The 24,567-nt window shown below is 38.7% G+C and overlaps 1 protein-coding gene across 3 annotated transcripts; it reads left to right on the top strand.

Moving 5' to 3' along the window:
* Positions 1-1,260: 1,260 nt before the first annotated feature.
* Positions 1,261-6,012, top strand: LOC112190889 (MADS-box protein SVP). 3 transcript variants are annotated; one of them, XM_024330395.2, is made up of 10 exons: positions 1,278-1,414; positions 1,640-1,760; positions 1,884-2,104; positions 3,336-3,414; positions 4,213-4,277; positions 4,368-4,467; positions 4,748-4,789; positions 5,015-5,056; positions 5,161-5,318; positions 5,799-6,012. In XM_024330395.2, exons 3-10 carry the CDS (start codon positions 1,923-1,925, stop codon positions 5,815-5,817), a joined length of 687 nt encoding a protein of 228 aa, XP_024186163.1. In that variant the 5' UTR covers positions 1,278-1,414; positions 1,640-1,760; positions 1,884-1,922; the 3' UTR covers positions 5,818-6,012. The 3 variants fall into 3 exon arrangements, with proteins under 3 accessions (XP_024186165.1, XP_024186166.1, XP_024186163.1); XM_024330397.2 differs by lacking the exon at positions 1,640-1,760 and having other exon boundaries at positions 1,261-1,414; XM_024330398.2 differs by lacking the exon at positions 5,015-5,056 and having other exon boundaries at positions 1,271-1,414.
* Positions 6,013-24,567: the final 18,555 nt, after the last annotated feature.

Raw genomic sequence — 24,567 nt, 5'->3', positions numbered from 1 at the left:
GGGCTTCCTAATTAATAGTTGTTAGATCCGTTTTTCGATTACAGTACGGCAAATCAACCGTTACATGTTTATATACGCATGAGTAGATCACTCTTGAAAATTCTATTTCAAATTGATAATCGTTAAGGTACTGAACTAGATCAAATTAATGGACAAACTAAATCTGTCAAACCTGAATCTTTCATGTTCATAAATGATAAATCACAATTATAAATGCTTTAACGATTTTTAATTTGGTTGAAAGTTTGCATAAATGATATATTCATGAATATCTAAACATTTATCAGTTGATTAACAAAAATGTGATAAAAAAGTAGGTCTCACAAACGTAGATTAAGAAGTCCTCATTTTAAATGTCATCATTAGAAGCTTAGCTTTTCTATTGATATGATGGTTGACGTTTTTCAATTTTTATTCAACATTCATATTTACACCATAGTAAAAAAGGACATGAATTCTCTACCATGATTGGGTGCTAGGATCTATTTGAATTAACTTTTGAGATAGTCACTTTTTTTAAAAGAATTCAACAGTTGGAAGCAACTTCAACAAGAAGCATTAAATTAATAAATTTCTTCTCCCCGTCTCTTTTTAAAGATTATTTGTAAACCATCTTCTTCTTCCTTGATCCGACCATAAGCTACATACACTAATTGTAAGTCCGTAGCAGTCTCAGTTGTCCAATATAGAATTTTCCCATAATCCTACATGACCCCAATTTATGCTCCTTCACTTCCAATTTCATTATGATTAACTTCCATGAGTTTCTCCCTTGGAACAATCTCGATATGTCTTCACCGTTACATTGTCTTCTTCAACGCAAGTTTGTCATCTCAAAAAAGGAATAGTCATCTCTTCCCGGTCACCAAATCCCAGTTACCGATTGCGGGTCTGAAACTCCTTCAGTCCTTCCTAACTTTTGTTCCTATTGATGTAGGTTTTCAGCCTCATTAAGAAAATAAATATATAATTAATAAAACTAGGTAACTATAAAAAAGGAAAGTGATAGAGAAAAAAACAATCACCTAAACGACAATACAAGAAAAAAATGATCTTGAGTGAAGGACAGATACCAATAAGTGACTGTTAGAGTGGGTACACATTGTCCTTGAAAAACCTAGGTCGTAGGCACCAAATTGTAATTAGGACACTAATACTCCATCTGCTTGGACCTCAACATTTGAGTTTTCACAGTACCATGGTTAACCATTACTGTAACTAAAAGGCAAAAACTTTGAAAAGTCCAAGTTCTTTGCTTACCATAAAAAGACCTTCCCTTCCTTTTTCACGCTTCCACAAACATTCTCTCCCTCCCCCTCTCCTTTTAATCCCCATTGGTGGCTTTTGAGTTTCCACTCCAGCCCAACCAACGCAGCGATAGAGCACCGAAACCAACACTAAAGCTCCCACACCGGTAAGTAAGCAAAGAAAAGAAGCACTCAAAAGAAAGCATCAAATAAATTCACCTAATCTCCACATCCACACCTATTCTCTTTATGTTCCATGCGCTCCAATTGGTTGAAAATTCGTTTTCTCTTTCCTCATTATGTTCATAGTTCATGGTGGTAGTGGATCTAAGATGGTCTCTTTCTCTCTTTTTTTGCTGTTTATTTCTCTGAGAGGAATTTTTCATCTTTAGGGTTTGCCCAAGATTCTTGGCTAAATTTGGCAAAATGGCGCCCCCACTGGACCTGTCCTTCTCTTATTAGCCTAATTTTCTGCTTTTCTCACATATAACAACAACTTCCTTGCCTTTTCTGGTTAGTATTCGTTGATTATACGCTGGTTTATTCCCTGACCGAGATAACCCAAAATTTCCAAAAAAAGGTAGATAGTTCACATATGCATCATTATTCTCATCATATTGGATTTGTTCTTTCCAGAAGAAGAAAAAGTGGGAGAACTCATCAAGAATTTGAGTGATGGCTCGGGAGAAGATTCAGATCAAGAAGATTGACAACGCCACAGCGAGGCAGGTGACGTTTTCAAAGAGAAGAAGAGGGCTTTTGAAGAAGGCCGAGGAGCTCTCAGTTCTCTGTGATGCAGATATTGCTCTTATTATCTTCTCTTCTACCGGAAAGCTCTTTGAATATGCTAGCTCAAGGTCTCTCTTTTCTCTCTTTTTCACAGCCTTCAAAGTTCATTCGCTTCCCACGTTTTTTCCAGTGCAAAAATTGATAAGACCTAAATCGAATGAGGAGAGAGGGGGGAAAGTAACAAACTATAAGAGGCTTTTGTTTCTGGATTTTGCTTTTGTTTTGGTACTGATGGATCTCGGTAAATAGGTTTCTCGTGAATATGTACCATAAGTGATACTCTCTCTGGGTCTAATCACTACTGCTATCTCTGATAGCTTGAACTAGTGCTAGGCTTTGTTGACAAGTAGCTGGATAGTTCATTTCCAGTTGTACCTAGCTCATGTGGTTTTGACAATCTCTCTCTCTCTCTCTCTCTCTCTCTCTCTCTCTATATATATATATATATATATATATATATATATATATATAGATGTTTCATTGACTGACTGACTCATCCACACAAACACAAAGACATGTAACCTGAACTGGGAGTCACAATAAACTGAACTGAGTCAGATGGGAATGTTTTGATTCCTTCATTAAACCTTGTTTCTTTGGTTCTTAACTTCTTATATTATGATTTTGTTTGTGGCTTAAGCTCATTTTTTTTTTGTCTTGTATGTGTAGCTAGAACTAACTTGACAATGTTTTTTAATGGTAATGAGTGACCAAAACCAGTTTATTACCATGATGCAAAGGAAATTCTAGTTCCCTTTCTTTCATTGACAGAAGGCAAACTTTCCCATTTTTACAGCCAAAATATAAAGAATTTGCTTCTATTGTCGATGATCAAATTGGACTATGAATAATCTTGAATTAGGAGGCCGGTGGGTGACATTTTGCCTATTAAATCAGATTATTATGTTAACTGGGAGCCAGCTAGTTATATAAACTAGAGCCACTTAAACTTCATTTTGAAGTTTGTCTCTCAAGAGGTTTAAGGATTTGTGTATATAAACTATAACAAAATTTGTTTTAAGTTCATGCATACTAAAGTTGTTAATTATCATTCTTTCAATGTAGTCTAAATACGATGGAAAGAAATTAAAAAGAGATAAATTATGATTTTAATTTTAACAGTTTGACAAGTTTTTATCAATTAGGAAACATCTTAGAAATGCTAAACCAAATTTTTTTACTAAAACATGAAACATCTTATATATGCTGCTTTTTGTTGTCTTTGTTATTTTTTGTTTACTACTATTGTTTGAATCTTTCTAGCTACCTAGTGACATATATTGCTATTATTTCTTGAAGCATGAAGGAAATCTTAGAAAGGCACCGCTTGCACTCCAAAAATCTTGGCAAACTAGAACAGCCCTCTCTTGAGTTACAGGTTGGTCCTCTTTATATCATAGTTATAAAGAAATAAAAGCATATAAGTACGATGTTGCTGTATCAAAAAGCTGACAAGTTGTCTAGATCTATGCAACTCGATAGATATTTATTCAAGGTTTTGAAAAGTGTTCATATGCCTAGATATCATCTATTTTTTGGTTATCATGATCGAATGTGGTATCTTATTTTGTTTGCATGCAGATTATGTGAGTGCATGTTGAGTAGTACATTGAATCATCTTGGTTGTTTTGAGATTTGGGGAATTTTTAAATGATTTTTAAAATTTCTTTAGTTACTAATCCATTTGAATATGGTATTGATGTGACAAGTGTCTCTTCGATTCGATTGTTGAAAGTCCACTTGATACCATCATATTTGGGCTTATATAAAGTACAACATAACAAGTTTAAAAACGTATTATCATTACTAATCTTTTTGGAATTATAGTACTCGATTATGTGATAGCAATCTGCTAAGCTGGTTCCTAATTTGTGATTCACAATGATAGTTTGCATATGTAGTATTTGATGATTATGTTGCATTCTTTGTTTCCAGTCCTTACTGAATTTTTTTTATCTGTGGCTTGGTGTCTGACTTCTTCGAAGATTTCGAAGATAATCATTGGATTTTGAATGAGTAATTATTCAATTATTTTGCTTAGTACATGGTGTATGGATTAATCAAGCATTCAAATTAACAAGCACTTGAGTATATCTTGCATTACTATAGCTATTGGTCTGCCTAATTTTCATATCTGTCATCAATTTGCTTATAAGAATCATCATTTCTAATGTAGCTAGTGGAGAACAGCAACTACTCCAGGTTGAGCAAGGAAATAGCAGCAAAAAGCCATCAACTTAGGTATATTTTATGTCCTGGTTTTAGATAATAATTACCTGTTTATATTTCTTAATTTAGTAACTAGTAAATGTGTAATGTGTAATGATACAGGCAGATGAGGGGAGAAGAACTTCATGGATTAAAATTGGAAGAACTGCAACAGCTGGAGAACTCACTTGAATCTGGATTGGGCCGCGTGATTGAGAAAAAGGTCTTTTTATTACCATATACAATTGTTAAGCAGGGATCACAGTTTTAGGTGATATATAAACCATCACATGATGTGATAGTAAATGTATTTGTTTCATTATTATTTGATATAACGAACTATTACTTATTGTATCAAGTTATCAACTATGGCATCTTCTGATTACTAATGTAATCAGAAATTTGATCTCTCTACCATTATTCATTTTCAGATTTCTGATACGTGCTTTAGGCTTGGCTCTATATGTTGTATAACTAATGGGGATAATTTTGTAATTTTTCAGGGTGAAAAGATTATGACAGAGATCACTGAGCTTCAGAAAAATGTAAGACACTTTTCTTTAGACTTGAATTCCTTGAGCTTGAATTAAAATCAGTTTGCATTATTATAAGTTGACAAATATGTTACGATAAAAAAAAAAAAGTTTACAAATATGGGATGCATTTTTACGAAAGATTTTTCATCATTATTTGAAAATGAAAATCATGATAAATGGTTTGTCTTTTCTCGTTACAAGTTCCTTAAAATGAAAATTTATAAAAACGTGCAGGCCGTCCAGTTGATTGAGGAGAATGAACGCTTAAGACAGCAAGTATATCTCTCTCTGTCTCTCACTCTACCCCCCGCTCTCCCTATTCTTCACAGTTATGCTACGATTCCTTTGTTGCTAATAGCTCTTCATATGCTTTGCTGAAGGTGGTGGAAAGAACTGATGGCAGACGGAGGCATGTTCATGCTGATTCAGAGAACAGAATTACGGAGGAGGGCCAGTCATCAGAGTCCGTAACCAATCTCTGTAACTCTAATAATGCTCCTCAAGACTATGACAGCTCAGATACGTCTCTCAAGTTAGGGTAAGTTTAATTTTATATATATATATATATATATATATATATTCAATATGATGCATTCATTGCATCAATTTCTGCTGCAATACCAGCCCTAATCCTAAGAAAATTCTTGGCTACAAGGGCTCTATACTATTAAGAAAGGCATTCTAGTTTTTCGTTGCAAATGTCAGTTTGTAGAAGAACCTACAAGAAGACAATCTAACCCTAAATTTTGAAAATACCAACTTGATGGAAACGACTTTCCCGTATACATACGGTATGTGGTTATACAGAGGGATTAGACCTTTGACCTTTTTTAACTCTAACCCATAACACGATTATACTTGTTTATGATTATATTTTTTGCGGATTTTATAACTCGTTTGATGATTATACTTTTTGTCGCAATGATTATAACTTTTGCGGATTTTATATTGGACATGCATTTTATTGCCCAGATTTCTTTATCAGTTTTTTTTATTTTTTTGGTTATTGGTTGTGCAGGCTACCTTATTCTGGTTGATTGGAAGTAGATTGTGGTAAATTTGTGCGCGTCAACAAAGGAACATGCCTATTCTCTAGGGAAATTTAACTTGATGTAAAATGAGATGAAATGTAATCGAACTGTTAAGAAAAGGTGCATATGATGTATTAGAACTTTGGGTTAGATCTCTGTGATGTTTCCAATCATTGATAAAAGTACCTGTTTTCCTAGTCACCGGCACAACCCCACCCCCATAGAAATGGTGCGGCACATCTCTTATGCACAATACCACCCCCTTTTAATGTTGATGCGCATCCTTTTAATTTTGATGACGGTGTAGTATGGTTTATCCTAATTCTAATAATTTCTCTACCTTGACGGTACCCTTTCTGATAGGGGTGGGCATTTTGAATCGAAAATGTGGTTACCGACTTGAACTGCACCAAATTAAAACGGTTCGTTTTATGATCACACCGCACCGAACCGTATAAAAGCGGTTCGGTTGTGGTTTCGGGTCATAAACTGCCTGATTTAAACCGACTCACACTGAATTTATTTTAATTACTTTTATTTATTTATTATTTCTTTATTGATGGAAATGTTGGTTTTCAATATATATTTTGTAAAGTTGCTATGTTTGCTTGATCATTGATGTATATGTGTGTGTGTGTGTGTGTGATAAGTTGCTATGGTCTTTCTATAAGTTGCTTGATATTTTGGGTGATATTTGCTGATTTGTGTGGACTCTAAATGCATTCAAAATTTATTTATGCCTTATTGAAATTGTTAGGTACAAATAAACCTGATTTTGGCCTTCTCTTTCTAAATTAATAAATCGCTCCAAACTGAAACCGACCTGCACCGCACCGAAAAATGGTGTAATCGAAATAATCGGTTCAGTCCTTTTGTAATGCGGTTGCGGTTTGATATATAGGCCAACCGAAAAAAGCGGTTTGGGCCTCAAACCGAACCGCGTCCACCCCTACTTTCTGATTTGTGATGGAACTTGATGAACAATGATAAAGAAGCAATTAGTATATATTAAAAAAAGGATTAAATACTTGTTACTCCTCAAACTTTTTCCTGAAAAACAGTTTAGTCCCTCACCTTTTAAATTAAACTAGATAGTCCTTATTCTCTCTAATTCTCGCACAATAGGTCTAAAATGACTATTATACCCCCACTTCCATTTTTTTAATTATTTTTTCTCTTTTTTAATCCTTTTTTATTTATTTATTTATTCTCTCTCTCTCTCTCTCTCTCTCTCTCTCTCTCTCTCTCTCTCTCTCTCTCTCTCTCTCTCTCTCTCTCTCTCTCTCCCCGCCACTGAGTCAACTCATCGAGCCACATCGATTCCCAATTCGCAATCGGAAACACTAGCCATTTCTCCAGATCCGGCTCACTAAGTCCGTCCCGCCACTGCCACTACTCGTAGGCACCCCGGGAATGGCTTCTTCGGAAGCCTATTCTAGTCTTCGACAAGTTATTTCTCCAGTCTTAGAGAAGATCACCAAGAACGCCTCTTGGGTTGACTCTCGCCAATCTCCGGTAAGAGGTCGTCATGTCGTTTTGACATGGAAGGAAGAGAAGAAGAAGGAACACACTCGAAGGAGGGTGAGGAGAGCGATTCCAGTGAAATCCTCAGCGGCGAGGCATTTGTGATGAGACGAGGAATCGGAGCGACTTCGGTGACGTAAACCCGTATAATCTCATTCGTACTCGGTGACGGCTCGTTGTCCTTGGGCAAGACCCTCAGGTCATCATCCCATTGTTTGAGCAGGGCTTTGTAGTGATCCAGTATCAGAGTCGTTGGTGGAAGCTTCTGAGTTAGGTCAGGCATGGGATGAGTGTTCGGAAAAGCGAGGATTCTGGAAATCTCCATGAGAATTTGAGAGAGTGAACGAGGTGAGAGGTAGAGTTAGGATTGCCCTCGATCAAGGAGTGATTGAATGTCTTGTCTACCGATGATGACGTCGTCGAGGATGATTGACAAGCACCATGGATCTGGGCTCAGAGAGAGAGAGAGAGAGAGAGAGAGAGAGAGAGAGGGGTAGAAAAAATAAATAAAAAAGGATTAAAAAAAAAAGATGGAGAAATTAGAAAAAGAGAGGAAAAAGAAAAGAAAAAAGAAGATTTTGGACCTGTTGTGTGAGAATTCAAGAGAATTAGGACTAACTTGTTTAATTTACAAGGTGAGGAACTGAACTGTTTTCTTGAGCAAATTAAGTACAGGGAGTAACAAGTATTTAATCCTAAAAAAAAAATTGTAAAGAATGAAATTGGCGGGAGGGAAATTCAATCCTAAATGAGGCATCAGGTTACACTTTCAAATTTAGTACTAACCTACTTTTTATTTATTATTACGAAACTACAAAAAGTCAACAATGGCCTCACTCACACTTGTAAATAGAAGATTTATGTCACTAGATTTAATGGTCACTTAATTTTGTCAATTTACCCCATTTCTAGGGATTTGTTTTCCATTTACCCCCATTAAGTTTTTTTAATCCCCCCTTATCCAAAGCACTCTAAGAAAGTCTTCCTTAATATCTCATTTGTTTTTTTTTAAAGACTATTTTACCCTCACTCCTTTGTTACTTAGAGAGAGAGAAACCATAGGAGACTTCGCCGGATTCTTGTCAACTTTTGCCGGATTCCCGTCAACTTAACTTTCGCCGGAATCCGATCATTGGCCGCCGCCCATTGGATTTTTCTGAAAACCTCGCAGGAGGTCCCTAAAGAGGTCATCGGAGATTTTATAGGTCGACGGAAAGGTTTATTGCCTCCAATAGACGTCTATTGTCCCCAATAGTCTATTGCCCCCTAATAGACGTCTATTACCCCTTAATAGAGGAGCAATATACGTCTATTGCCCCCTAATAGATGTCTATTGCCCTCTAATAGAATTTTCGGTAGCCGGCATGGGAACTAATCTTCCTAAAATTAGACAAATAAAACTTTGATTAAAGAAAAAAATGAAGAGATTATATCAATTTAAAAACGTCTATTGCCCCTCAATAGACATTCAAATTTCTTTTTTCTTTCCTTCTGCCTCATTACTTCTGGGCACCCCCCCCCCCCCCCCCTCAACCTTTCTTCGCCGGGTTGGTTTTCGCCGGTTGTAGACTCTCAGATTGAAGAGGCATCGTGCTGGAGAGAGAGAGAGGGAGAGAGAGAGAGAGAGAGAGAGAGAGAGAGAGAGAGAGAGAGAGAGAGAGAGAGAGAGAGAGAGAGAGAGAGAGAGAGAGAGAGAGGGAGAGGGAGAGAGAGAGAGAGGGAGAGGGAGAAAGGGAGAGAGAGAGAGAGGGAGAGAGAGAGGGAGAGAGGGAGAGAGGGAGAGAGAGAGAGAGAGAGAGAGAGGGAGAGAGAGAGTGAAGAGAGATGACGGCGTTCAGATCGACTGGAAGTTCAGCCTCTCCGTTGGCTATCTCAAAACTTCGTCGAGGTAGCTTCGAGGCGAGGTGGTGCTGTTTTGTGGCTCTGATCAAGATGGAGTTCTACTCCAGTAGCTCCGACTGGAGCTTCAGGCTTGGACGCCATAGCCGCATGTCGTCCAAGATCGTGATGCCGGAGTTTGACGACGCCCCGAAGGTGATCGGAGATCGGAGAGAGAGAGAAACCGGATATGGAAATCGGGGAGAGGGCATAGAGAGAGAGAGAGAGACTGAGAGAGAGAGAGTCGTGCTGGAGAGTGAGTGGCATATACTGTAGTTTGTTAATTATGTCAAGGGCAAAATTGTCATTTTGCTTGAAACAGGGCAACTGGGAATAAAATTTTGTTGTTGGGATTATTTTGAGCAAATTTTGGTGTTTTGGGTCAAGAACCCAATATAAAAAGAGTGGTGCTACAGATCCAAAAAAGTATTACAAAATTTTAATACCAAATGAGGTGGCATATGCTATGTCATCAGCTTTTGCTTAGAAAACTAGTGAGGTGGATTTTCCATATTTTGATAATTATGTTATTTCGACTATTTACCAGTAAGGATACATGAATATGATATTGATTCATGTCTCATATCATTCATTGGAAATATAGGAAAATGGTTGATAATCATTTAATTTAAAGTGCAGCTAGTGCTGCAATCAAAACCCAATCAATAAAAAAATCACGATGGACAAGAGGAAGAACTTAAACATGCAGGGTTTAATACATTTTAATGGTGGAGATTTGCAACAGAAAACTTCACAGAGAGAGAGAGAGAGAGCAGCTTTTGCTTATGTCATGTTATGGGTGAATGAACTGAACCTCCAACAAGATATCTGAAATAGTAATAGCAAAAAGGGATCAAGTCTGGAGATTAATTGGTAAGGGTCGTGACCACTTACCCAATTTTAACCTACAAATTGCCCACTTACTCCACTGAGAGTTTTTTACTCCCACTTACCTAGTTTAAACCCAAGTGACATTTTTACCCCCAATCTAATTAATAAACTACAAACACCTCTCTCTCTCTCTCTCTCCTCCATACACATATCCATACCCATACACCAGATTTGACCCAGACTTCATCAGCTCATCTAACTCCGGCCATCTCGACGCCGACAGGGACAAGGAAGACGACTCCAGCCTGACCAGCGATCTCAATGGCCTCAACGACGACTCCAGCCCACCGGCGAAGACTCCACCTGATCATCTCCTAGCATCGGCGATGACTCCACCTGCATGGCGACGACTCCACCTGTACACCGCCGCCAGAGACGACCTCGATCTCACCTGTACAAGCTGACATCGACCGCCCAGACGCCGACGACTCCCTCTCCGGCGTTCAACCACCGACCCGAGCCAGTCGATTGCATCCCAACAGCATCTAATCATTTGCCATTAGACCCAGACCAGACCCACCATCGAAAACCAATAATCATCTGCCATTCGACTCAGACCAGACCCGCCATCGACAACAACTGCCCGGTTGGACCGACTGCGTTTCGTTCACCGGATTAGGATCGGGTTGTGGCTGTGTCGTTTTCTTCAGCCACCGGTGGTTCCTCTTCTTCTCCGATCTGTGGTTCCTCTTCTTCCGATATGGCTTGGATAGTTGTTGTGTCGGATTCGGTTCAGAATGCGTTTTCTTCTTCGATATGGCTTGGTGTTGGGCTGATGTCATCAAGATAGTTTCTGGGCTGTTTTTTTTTTTTTTTGGTAAATTTGGCAGAAGGATATAAGGAAAGAAAAAAGAAGAATGAAAAAAAAAACTTCATTGAGTAGTTATACATGTCTATTGCGAGGCAATAATATGAGTATTGGGGGGCAATAATATGAGTATTGGGGGGCAATAATATGCATATAAATTGATCAATTGTGACTGTAGTGTATTCATTTTGGTTTTGAGAGTTTATGCAATTTACTGGAGGGCAATAATATGATTAATGGAGGCAATAATATGATTATTGGGAGGCAATAATATGGTTACTGGGGAGCAATAATATGATTACTGGGGGGCAATAATATGGTTACTGGGTATTATTAGGGGGCAATAAATTCAGACGCCGGAATCTGATCACCAGTTCGGTAGCCGGATTCCGGTCACCGGAGCATAGCAAGGTGGGGGATGACTTCTCTCTCTAAGTGAGAAAGAAGGAGAGGGAAAAAAAGTCCCAAAAATAAATAAAAAGAATAAAAAAAGAATTAATTGGGTAGTAGGGAAATAATCCCTTAGAGTGTTTTGGGTAAATGAGGTTAAAAAACTGTTAGTGGACTAAGTGGGCAATTTTGTTGTTGAAATTGGGTAAATGATCATTTCCCCTAATTGGTATGGTGAGGGTGGAGCTGTGGAGGGATTCCCAGAAAATGATAAGGGATTAAATTTAATTTTTTGTTTAGGCTGAATATAATATAATAAAAAATGAATAAATTCCACCTCATCAATATATTTTAAGGCAAAATGCTAACATGACGTGTGCCACATCATTTGGGATCTAAATTTTGTATAAAAATTTGGGATCTCTAGCATTTTTCATATATAAAAATCCAAAAAAGTAAAAAATAAATTTTAAAAAATTGCCAAGCAAGCTTAAGGTTAATTTTTTAAAAGCCGACCTATATTGTAAGATTGTCTTTACTTAATCGAAAGTCTCTAGGTACCATCATTGGGTCAGGGTCAGAACCTCAGGTAACATTATGATATTTTTGAAACTTGAGGTACGAAAGTTTAGAATGGTTGAAACATCAGCTATTGTACGGATGATTTTCTCTTTTTATTTTTAAAACAAAAAGAAGAAGAAGAAGAAACCAGCGTTAATGAGTTTTAAACTTACCACCTCTAAGAAAACATTGCCGATCACTTTTAACAATGAAATTCTACATCACCTCCACAACGATTCTAACTGACGTGAACCGCCTTCTAATCTCTGGCTATTATTATATGATTGTTGGTTTTACCACAAGTCCACGACCGGGTAAAGAGACTTGATGGATAAATAAGGATGAGGTCTATCCTCACACCTCCACCCCCGCCTCCACCTAAAAAATTTCCCGCCCCCTGCAATGTTCAAGTTTACAAGTTTTCTTGGTTGGACTAAGAATCATTTTGGCATGGGATTTTCGAAGTCCAAAGTTTTAGTTTTTTATTATTTTCTCCACGTTTTGAGGTTTTTGGTCAAATTATGAGAAGTTACCAATGAAAATGATTTCTGGCCGGACTAAGAGAACTCACAGATGATGCATAAGACAATGATGGTGGCTATGACATCACCTCAATGACATTTTCTTCCGGTTTGGTGATTTTGACGTACAAATCGACATTGCCTCAATCTGCGAGATTTGAAATCTAAGAACTTGTTTGGGTGATGCACTCGACTCCGCAATGAATGAGTCACTTTAATCTCTTTGCAATTATAATGTCAGATCAGGCCAGGTCTTGCCCCGCAACCCATCCCATCTTTAGTCAGATTAATTTTTTACATATGGTGACAAACAATGTGAAATTTTGTTGAACAATGTAAGAAGGTTAACACTGGTCTTTCAAACGAGAACTAAGCAACTCTAAATCTTCTCTCTCTATACGGTGCGCAACTAATTAGGTCTAAGCGAGTACAAGCTATTGACAGAAATAGAATAGTAAAAGGAATGAAAAGTAAGCATAATACACTGGCGATCGAAGGCACTTTTGAACACACTTGTCAAAACTCTCTCTTATATGTAAGGTAGAACTAGCTAGGACTACAAATGTAGGTGAGCTACATATGGTATGGACCATGCGATGGATTATAGACAATAAAATTAAGTGGGTTAACTTATATTTGGATCTAGTATGGCTGCGGTGAGATTCAGTTATAAAAAAGCTTACCTGTGGGAATAATCAAATTTTTTTTTGAAATATGGATTCATATATTGAAACAATTAACGAGTACATTCGTTTAGAATGACATCCTTTATATAGTCGGGAGCAGTACCAATTGTTAAAAAATTATGTTTGGTAAATTGAGTATTTAAAAGTATTCGGATGGTTTTTTTTTTTTAATCTTATGTTTTCAGTCTGACCTAGCGCTCTGCTAGGGTTGAGAGCGGCTGCCCTCGCGGTTTTCTTCTGAAACTTCCTCCATATTCATGGAGGACTTGGGTGACTCCGGTGGCGTGGTGGGGATCTGGTGTAGCGGCGAAGGTTGTTTGCCTCGTTTCTCTTCCTTGCGGCGGAGTTATTACTGTGATTCTCGAAACCATTGAAGGATCAGATGGTGGAATAGCTTTCTGATTTTGGTGGTGGATAGGGGTAGTACGGTGGACGCGGTGGTGAGCAGGTCGAGCAGTTGGCAGCCAGCAATGGAGGCAGGGAACCTCGTCCCCGGTCGTGGTCGTGTACGGTGGACTTGGATTTGCATCTGGAAGGCTGATATGGGCGGCATCTAGAGGCTTGCGGAGGGCGACAAATGGCCGGATGTTGAGCCGATGGTCGACAGCTTTTCTGGGCTGAAGACGCCGCGTGATGGCATGGTGCAAACTGGTTTGAAGATCCAGATTAGGGATTCGGGTCGGATCCAGATTTGGGTCTGGTGTTGGGTCTGGATCTGGATCACGGGTCGAGTCTGGGTTTGGACTCGGTACTGGGCCTGGATGTGGGCTCTGAGGTTGATTTTTATTTGGTTTCAACTTTTTGTTTCATAGGTCACTTTGGTGGAAGATTGATCTCTGTTTGGCGTACTTTCTACGTGGAAGATGTTTGGATGGTCACATCACCAGTTATATTGTTAGAAGATTGCCCTTTAGTGGTCGGTCACACTATCGATAACTTAGGTGGAAGATTGTTCTCTTTTAGACGTAAGATGTACGAGGAATCTGCTTGGTTGGTCATACCACCGGTTGCTTTGATAGAAGATTGCCCTTTTATGGTCGGTCATACTATTAGTAACTTTTCATGTAGCACGGTTTACACCCGATGCGTCCTCAGATGCATTTTTGCATCCAATTGTATCTTTGCTAGGTTTTATGTTCATTGTTTCATTTTCCAACTTTTCATTTATGATGTAGTTTCTACATTTGTCTTTTGTAATCTTTCTTATTATTAATGGAGTTGACATTTATTCTAAAAAAAAAGTATTCGGATGGAAAAAAAAAATTCTCCGTGTTTGGTAAATTGAGTATGCCTCTATATCTCTAAATCTTGTTTCCTTTTATGCATCGCCTCTTTCCCTACCTTTATTATGTCATTTGGATTATCTCCATTTTTTTTGGGTACAAGGATTATCTCCACATTATATAGATATTAAGTGTAGGTTTGTAGGGATTACGTCTCTCACTCTCTCTCTTCAAAGTTTCCTCCCAAAACCCTAGCGTGCCTTCCGGCATACTCAAATGGCGATCGTCCGGTGGTGGCCTGACATCTATGTCGGCCTTGGTCGCGTGATGTTAGGGCTTGCTGATAGTTGTTCTTAGTTTGTCTCTTTGCTTGGATTTTGACAACATCACTGCCGGATCTTGGTTTGTTGGGGGCTGTGGCATGTGGGATTGACAACGACATGGTGGGTTGAGGGGCAACACACAAGTGATGACTTTGATGGAGGCGTAGGAAGCAGAGTTGTTTGGTGGTGACTTGGTGCGGTGGAGATCGATCCTGGTGGGTCGGGTCTTCTCCTGTTGTGTTTCACTGAGGGCTCCGGTTGACCGCGTCAGGTGATGATGGTGGTGTTCCTCGTGGAGGTGGCGGGGGCTGCTGTGTTAGACTGTTGGCGGCTTGGCACAGTGCAACAGGGGTTGGATTAGGCGGCTTGCTGTTAGGCTCGGGATAGGGCAAACTGTGGGCTACTGGGTTATGGCCTCTATTTTTAATTTTTGTTTAGCTAAATAATTCCTTATTATTTTAGGGCCCTATTCTTGTTAGATTAGGTTACTTAATGAGCCCTAACGAGTGTAGTATTACTTGTCTATTCGCTATATTTTTTCCATAGCTTATAGGCTCGCTTTTAAGTGAGCGATAAGTTCAAATATAGTTGGTCTATCCTATGTATCACTATGGTTTCACCATGAAGCCTTGTTATGTTCATTGTGAGGCAGCGGGTGGATATGTAATGACCTTCTTGGCATGAGTTTTATCAATGGAATTACTATTAATAATAATTAAAAAAAAAGTGTAGCTTTGTTAGAAGTTAGTTCAGGACCATTATTCCCTCTCTCTCTCTGAGGAGCTCCAACAAACCCGGAGTACCCTAGATCTAGGTTTTGAGAAGTTCTGCTCGGGATTAGTGAGGGTTTGCCTCGCTGCCGTTAGGCTACTGCCTGACGATAGTTTGAATGCTACTTGCTCGGGGAGGTCTAGAGAGAGGCTTTGAAACTCAAGGTTTGGAAGGGTGGCGATGGTGAGTTCTAGACAAAATTTCTTAATGTGGTTGCATTGTGCAAGGATGGCAGCCTTCAGCATGGGCTCTGCAGATCTGGGTGACGTCGGTTGGCGGGGTTCTGACGAGATGAGTGATGGCGTGGTTCTGAGGAGTTATGTAGCGCTAAAGACCAGGATGATCCGGGCAGTGGCTTTCGATTCTGGAGAGGTGCGGTGGTGCGTCGTATATTGGGTCGAGCCGGCGCAGCTTGGATGAGGCGATGGGTCGGCGCGGCACGATATGTCGGACTGGTGGTGGCGGGAGGTGATGCACGGGCAGACGCATGAGGATGATGACGTGTTGCGCCTTGCTCCAAATCCTGCTGGGCCTTAGGGTTTTGGGCCTCTCCTATTTGAGCTACCCCATTGGGCCTTTACTTTGGACTAGGGCTTTGCCTTGGCCCAACCCTATGTTTTTAGATTTTTTGTCTAATTACAATAAATTTCCTTGTATTAGGAACCTAGATCTCTAGCGCCTCCGGCGTAGTATCAATGGAGGATCCCCGCTACCTCTATGTATTTAACTGTATAAGGAGTAAGTCTATTTCTATGTACCACTATGAGTACTACTACTATCTTCTTGTTTGTCTATACCCTTAAATGACAGCGGAATGATATATAACGGCCTATTCTGGTTTGAGATGAATGATACTTTCACCCCTCGGGCTAATTCAAAAAAAAAAAAAAAAGTGTAGTTTTGTTGGTGCCATTGTTCTGATTTCAATCTTTATTAGCTTGTCGAAGAAGGGGGCATTTCGATCTTCTGCAACCATCTCTATCTTTTTCTATCTCTGGGTGTCCTGCATAGTAATATCACAACAGCTCCAAAATCTCTCCAGTCTCCGCAATCATATTATACAGAAATTCTCTAGCTAACATAGAAAAATAAAGGGTCACTATCAAACCCACTCTTATACTCCTATAATGTGAAGAGGATTGCAGATAACCATCAAAATCCATATAAACATGAAATATCAAGTATTATTTCAAAAAAAAAAATTCAAGTATAAGAGAAAACGCATAGAAATTGGACCCAAAAAAAAAAAAAATCCCAAGTCAATAAAGATCATGATTGTCTTTGGAGTTCCCAATTACATAATGCACTCCCACGGTTACATATGTATAAGCTTCACAAGTCCACATCTATACTATTATTAGAGCAACTCCAACAATTTCCCTATAATTTTTGTATTATAGAGAAGCAAAAGTCAAACCTTTAGCCTATTTTTCTTCTCCAACTCCAACAAATTCCCTAGTTTACAGTAATCTATAAAATCTCCATATTCTTCTTTAAAATTTTGGAGTTTGCTGTAAATATAGGGAATTTGGTTTTCTCTCTTCTCACTTTCCCTAAAATAGAGATTTTTTTTTTTTTTTTAGGAGAAGACGTCAGAGTATATATTGAAGAAGTCAATCAGTTTGTACACAAAGTGGCTAAGAAGCCACTGATTTCTGTGGGGACAAACCCACTCCAATACAGATCAAAATCAGAACCTAATGCAAATCTAGCCATCATGTTGGCAACCTTATTTGCAGTCCAACTAATATAGCTGAAATAAGAGCCATGAAGGCTCCCCAACAAAGTGAAAATATCTTCATAAACTCTAGCCAACAAAGAAGTATTCACACCTTGTGAGTTAATGGTAGTCACAACGTGCTGACAATCGGACTCAAAGGCAACTGGAGCAAGACCAAATCTATCCACCAAGGCAACTGGAGCAACAGATTCCCTAAAACCCTAGAAGAAAAAAAATATTTTCTTCTTTTCTGCCGCCACCAACAAAAAAAAAAAAAAAGTCCCCGATCAGACTGGCCTCCACCCCAACCGTCCTACACAGGCGCTGCTCACTTGTGCACGTCCTTCACCTCCGCCTTGCATGCGCCCATCGTCTGCAACGCATCTGCCCACCGGCTTCACCTCACCGGATTCACCTCCACCGGCCTGCGCAGCCTCCGCCTTACACGTCCGGATCCCAGCGCCTCTGACTTGCACATCTCCAGATCCACACCGACGCCGTCGAACAGACCTAGGGAGCCTTCGACCAGACCTGCGCCCCTGCTGTAATGCCCCGATCCCAGCGTGCCCTGCTGCAGCGCCCCGAAACCCGCAACAGTCCTGCCACCACCTGCAATCCAGACGGAGGAGGAAGAAGAGAGAAAAAGAAAGAAAAACTGTGACAGAAGGGAGAAAAGAAAAAGAAAAAAAACTGTGACCCGACCCAGAAAAGAAAGACTGCGGCCCAAAAAAAAAAAATGTTACCCGGCCCAACAACAACTAGAAAACAAAAAAAACAAAACATGCCCTGCGGCCCGAGAAAAAAAGAAGTAAAGAAAAGAAAAAAAAAACAAAGAAAAAAAAGCAGGCCAAGAAAAAAAAAAGAAAAAAAAAAGCCTCGTGGCCCACTGCTGCAAAGAGGGAGGAAGCGGCCAAGTTTTTTTTTTTCTCAAGCACAAAATCATTGCTAAGCCCATTTGCATCAACACGCGCGTGCGCTAGGATTGTTTTATTTTCTTGGAACCAAGTATGTTCTCTTTTATTTATTTAATTTCATACTCTGATATATTTAATTATTTATAATTAGAACTTTTGTGCATGTTTAGTTAGATAATTTTGATCATTTTAAGCATGCCTTGTTATTTATGTTTTACATGATTATGTTTTAGCATGTTTTAATTATGCTATGGTTTATTGGTTTATACTTTATTTTGAACATGCCATGTATATTTTTCTGTTATATATTATTTATGCAATTTTGAGCTGAATTTTATTTACGCTTATATAATTATTCCTAAGCATGCCTTTATATTATGCTATTGTTTATAGAGAAATTTTAAATACACACCCCAAACTACTTAATACACATTCCTATTATTTTATATTTCAAATCAGATTTTATAGGTAGGTTAAATGACCAAAATAGACATTTATGTATTAAAATAAAAAGAAAAAAATAATCATATGTTCCTTATATTATTCTATAATTATAAACACAATGAATTTCTATACATGACATCCTCATTTAAAACAAGAATAAAGTTAGAAACAATCTAATTTAAATTTTTCTTAAATGAATTGTAATTAAATGGGGTGAGATACCAAGTAATTTAGAATTTCGAAATCAATAGCATTAAATGCTTTTAAAACATATGGCTTTACTCCCACTTTTTAGTTCATTTTTTTTATCTAAAAGTGATGATTAGACAATTTCTTATCTAATATAAAACATCACATGTATAAAACTTTGTAATTGTTAATGTGTTTGACCATCCAATGATAACTTCGTAGTTCCTCCATTGTGGAGAAACTACTGATACAGTTTTGGTTGAATGTTCGACTCAAAATTTTATACTTGATCAATAGGGTGTTTGGTGGATGAGAACTCAAATAATACAAAACCTGTTTCTAAGCATCTATTTGAACTTTGAATGGAACAATAATAAATCTTCATGGATTTCCCAATAACTAACACAAGTAATTAATATGGTCAATTATTTATACTAATCAAATGTTAAATAATAGTGTATTTCATGATTTTTAAGTTTAAGGATATTTTAGGTAATTTGGGTTGTGTATTTAGTAAAATATTAGAATGAGAAATTAAATGGTATGTGTATTGAGTAAGGAGTGTGTATTAAGTTATTAGGGGTGTGTATTTAAAACTTCTCTTGTTTATATTTTATTTTACGCATGATATATTATTGCTATTATTATGTGTAACATATATTTTGTTGTATATTTGTGAATTTTGAGCATGCTATGTAATTTATTTTTATATATGATATGTTTTATTCTTTATTACATGATATGATTATTCCTTATTTAGAATGCTATACAAAAATTTCATTTTGCCATGATAATGAAAATTCATGCGCATTATACATGCACACTTACGATGATAAAACATTTTCACATACCATCGAAAACAAAAAAATGTGTTAATTACGAATCTTGGTCTTGAAATCTAATTCATATGTTTGGAAAATAATTCACGTGGATGTCTTTATGACTGCGTAATTTATTTCTTCTCTCTTGTTTATGTAGATGGCTAATCCAACTCGACCTGAATTTGACATTTTGGACTCAGAAGGACTTGAGTACCACCGTTGAGTTTCCGATGTAGAAACTGTCTTTGTGGCAAAAGACTACACTGCCACCATCAAAACTCCCAGTGACCCCAAAGATGATGGACCGTCTGACAAGGTGAAAGCAAATGCCTTAATGTTTATGAGGTGACATATTGATCCTAGCCTACGCTGGGAGTACCTTCAGTTGAAGACACTCAAAGAACTGTGGGATTCCCTTACGGGATGTTTTGGGAACATTCATGATACTTTACTCCCAGAATTGACCGTTCAGTGGAATGAAATCCGCTTCCTTGACTACAAAACGGTCAATGAATTCAACAAGGACATGTTGCGCCTAAAGACACGTCTAAATTTATGTGGAAAGGAACTCACAGAAGATGATATGATCTATAAGACTCTTTCCACGTTTCCTACTTCAGCACTTATACTAGCGAACCAGTATAGGCTGGAGTATGACAACAAAAGAATCACAACCTTCAATAAGCTGATCAACCTACTGCAAGTGGCTAAGAGGCATAATGAGGTTCTTTTGTTTGAATAACAATACCAGGCCTGTTGGGACAAAGAAAATTCCCGAGACTAATTATGGCAAAGAAAAAGGTGGAAAGAACCCAAATGCAAAGGGGGTTGGACATGCTGATCCCGACCCACGTGGCAACAATGCACCACGTGGCAAGGGACGTGGGGGTCGTGGTATGGGCCGTGGAGGCCCTCCCAATGTATTGCCCATAGATGGTGGTGCTGACCCTAGTGATCATGGAAACAAGGTGCAAAGGGCACCGAAGAACCCTTCAGTCAAATAGGAAAGAGTTAATAAATTAGATTTCTGAATAAGACTTAGATTTGATTATCGTTGGCTTATTAATAAATTTCAAATTTTATTCTGAAGCACTGAATTTATTCAAACTTATTTACTACACATATTTACATGGTTCGAAATAGCACTATAAAGATATAAAGAAATACATCTAGAAAAAGAAAAAATATTTGAATGAAAAGATTATCATTCTACCTAAAATAAGAAATACTCTAAAGAATATGAGATATATTTAAAGTCACAGACGCTCTATATGCACCAAGAGCTAATCTAACCTTGTTAAGTTTCAAAGATATTTGTGCCAACGGTTGTCATGTAGAAACACACTGTAAGAATGGAACTGAATATCTTTATATTACCTCTAATGAATGTGGAAGGAAACACATTTTAGAGAAACTTATGAGTCAATCTAGTGGACTGTACCTCACTATGATTTAGATCATTGAATCATATGCTGTCACCAACAATGAAATGTGGGACACTGACTCATACAAGCTTTGGCATGAACACCTAGGGCACTCCGGTCGTGACATGATGATCCGTATTTTAAAGAACTCACACGGACATCCCTTCTTTCGAGTGAAAAATAAAATGGGAGAAAAATCCGCCACACTGCAAGGTGTCGGTCATAGTATTGCTCAAAAGCAGCCATTGCCTTCTGAAGTACCAGAAGCACTACCTTCTTCCTATCATGCCTCATTCACTATTTCAAAGGCACATCACTCATTTTGCAAAGCCTGCTCTTTAGCAAAAACAGGATCGAGACCTTCCTATGCTAGAGATACAAAACAAAACATTCCATTCTTACAAAAGATACAAGGAGATATCTGTGGACCATTCAAGTACTTTATGGTTCTGGTGGATGCTTCGACACTCTGGTCACATGTCGTTTTATTGTCCACAAGAAATGCTGCATTTGCAAAACTCCTAGCACAGATTATACGTTTAAGGGCTCACCACCCTGATCACCCTATCAAGTCTATAAGGCTTGATAACGCTATAGAGTTTACATCAAAAGCATTTTATGAATATTGCATGTTTATTGGGATCGATGTAGAGCATCCTGTACCCCATGTGCATACACAAAATGGTCTCTCAGAAACCACCATCCAAAGGCTACAGATGGTGGCTAGGGCAGTAGTTATGCGCACCAACCTGCCTATATCTGCATAAGGTTATGCAATATTGCATGCAACTTTACTTATTCGTTTTAGACCCACTGCTAGCCAACCATTTTCTGCTTACCAGTTGGTAACTGGATATGAGCTTGACATTTCACACTTACACATATTTTGTTGTGCAGTATATGTGCCTATTGCGCCCCCACAGTGCACCAAAATGGGTCCTCAGAGACGATTAAGTATTTATGTTGGATACGAATTCCCAACAATTATCCGCTACTTGGAACCCTTGATAAACGATCTCTTTACCGCTAGATTTGGGATTGTCACTTTGAGGAGACAGTCTTCCCGTCGTTAGGGGGAGATTGGAAAAAGGATTTTCCAAGGGAACGATAGGAATTGTCATGGTTTCTCCCCATTCTATCTCATTTTGATCCCAGCACTTCACAAAATGAAAGTGAAGTGAAAAGAATAATCGATCTTCAGAACGTAGCAGATTCGATGCCTGATACGTTTACTGATATCGTAAAAGTGACGAGATCACATATACCAGCTGCAAATGTGCCTGCAAGGTTAAAAGTCCCCAACAAGGGGCACGGTGCAGCAGATAGAGGCACTGCAACCACACTTAGTAGAGGTGTAGTTGAGGCCGTGGCTCCCCAAAGGAAGAGGGGGAGGCCACTTGGTTCGATTGACACTCACCCAAGGAAGAAGAGGGGAGTAAGGCACAAACCGATCCATTAATCATCAATGTAGAGAATCTCTCTCATGAGATTGTCTCTGATTATAATTATGTCCATGAATCAATACTGGAGGAAGTTCCGATGTTTGAAATGATTCTAGAGAACAAAGAAATCTTAAAGGATTATGAGAGTGCATATGAGTTGATAGAAAGATCTTCCATACACATTGATGATGTATTTGCATACATTGTTGCTCAAGAAATCATAGAGCACGATGTTATCGAACCACGCTCTGTTGCATAATGTCAACAAAGAGCAGATTGACCTAAATGGGAAGAAGTAATCCAGGTAGAACTAGATTCTCTGGCAAAGAGATAGGTATTTGGCCCGGTAGTGCTAACCCCACCAAGTGTAAAGCCTGTAGGACATAAATGGATCTTTGTCAGAAAGCGTAATGAGAAGAATGAAGTCCTGAGGTACAAGGCTCACCTTGTGGCGCAAGGTTTCTCACAACGCCCTGAAATTGACTACGAGGAGACATACTCTCCCGTAATGGACGTTATAACGTTCCGCTACTTAGTGCTTGGTAATTTCCGAAGGCTGGAAATGCAGCTCATGGATGTGGTTACTGCATATCTCTGTGGGGTTCTTGATTCAGAGATATATATGAAAGTGCCTGATGGCCTAACATTACCCAAGTCAAGTGACTCTAAACCATGGAGTGCGTTTACAATTAGGTTGAAACACTCACTTTACGGATTGAAACAATCCGGGTGGATGTGGTATACATGTCTAAGTGACTACTTGATTGAGAAGGGATATAAGAACAATGAATTATGCCCTTGCGTATTCATAAAGAAAACAAATTCCGGATTTGCAATTGTAGCTGTATATATCGATGATATGAACATAATAGGTACTCGTGATGAAATAGGAGAAACCGCGAGCTACTTGAAATCCGAATTTGAGATGAAGGATCTTGGGAAAACTCGATTCTGTCTAGGCCTTGAACTAGAACACCGAGTTTGTGGAATACTAATCCACCAGTCTACATATGTCCAAAAGTCAGGCGATTTAACATGGACAAAGCACATCCTGCTAGCACTCCCATGATCGATCGAAGTTTGGATACAAAGAAAGATCCATTTCGTCCAAAGGTAGATGACGAAGAGGTGTTGGGAGCTGAAATTCCCTATCTAAGTGTAATAGGCGCATTATTGTACTTAGCCCAATGTACTCGACCAGACATTGCATTCTCAGTGAACTTGTTTAGCTAAATTCAGCTCAGCGCCAATGCAGCGTCACTGGAATGGTACCAAGAACATTTTCCGATACCTAAAAGAAACCATTGACTTGAGACTATTCTTTCCCTATAGAGAGACAAGAGGGACTGCAGATGGAACTGCAATCCTTAAAGGAAATGTTGATGGCGAAAACGCCACTCACTACACTAAAATGCCAAATCACGTTTTGGTCGGTTTTGCTGATGCTGGGTACCTCTTTGGCCCACATAAAGGTCGTTCCCAAACTGGTTATGTATTTACCATTGGGAACACGACGATATCTTGGAGATCAACCAAGCAAACCCTTGTGGGTACCTCCTCGAACCACTCAGAGATCATTGCTCTACATGAGGCGGTTCGTGAGTGTATATGGTAAAGAGCTATCATTACACATATCCGAGGGACTAGTGGTTTGAGTTCTACCACTGAAGAGCCTACTTACATTTATGAAGATAATGCAGCTTGCATCAAACAGATGAAGTTAGGTTATATCAAAGGTGATAACACAAAACACATATCGCCAAAGTTTTCCTACAATAAGTAACAACAGGCCCTCCTCAAGGTTCAATGAATCAAGAAAGGTCTGAGGAGAATGTGGTAGATTTGTTCACCAAATCATTGCCTAAGGCCATATTTGAGAAACATGTGAAAAGAAAAGGAATGCGAAGACTTTCCAAGCTCCCTTGATTAACGTAAGAATCAGGGGGAGGTGTAGACGTCAGGGGGAGTCTAACACACACATGTCATCCTCAAATATAAAAGGTGTGTTGTGCTCTTTTCCTTCGACCAAGGTGTATTTTTTATCCTACAGAGTTTTTATTGTTGCTTGGCATGGTTTTTAGTGAGGCAACAACTCATGCACCATTTCGTCTTTGACTTGGCACAAGGGGGAGTGTTAAAGGAAAAACATATTATGTGCCTTCGTCAAAGTGATTGACGGAGAGAGAATCAAAGAATTAGCAATTACTATTGTACCTACATGTGCCA

Source organism: Rosa chinensis, chromosome 2 (genome assembly GCF_002994745.2).
Source record: "Rosa chinensis cultivar Old Blush chromosome 2, RchiOBHm-V2, whole genome shotgun sequence".
Taxonomy (NCBI): domain Eukaryota; kingdom Viridiplantae; phylum Streptophyta; class Magnoliopsida; order Rosales; family Rosaceae; genus Rosa; species Rosa chinensis.
This window is presented reverse-complemented; position numbering and strand designations above follow the sequence as displayed.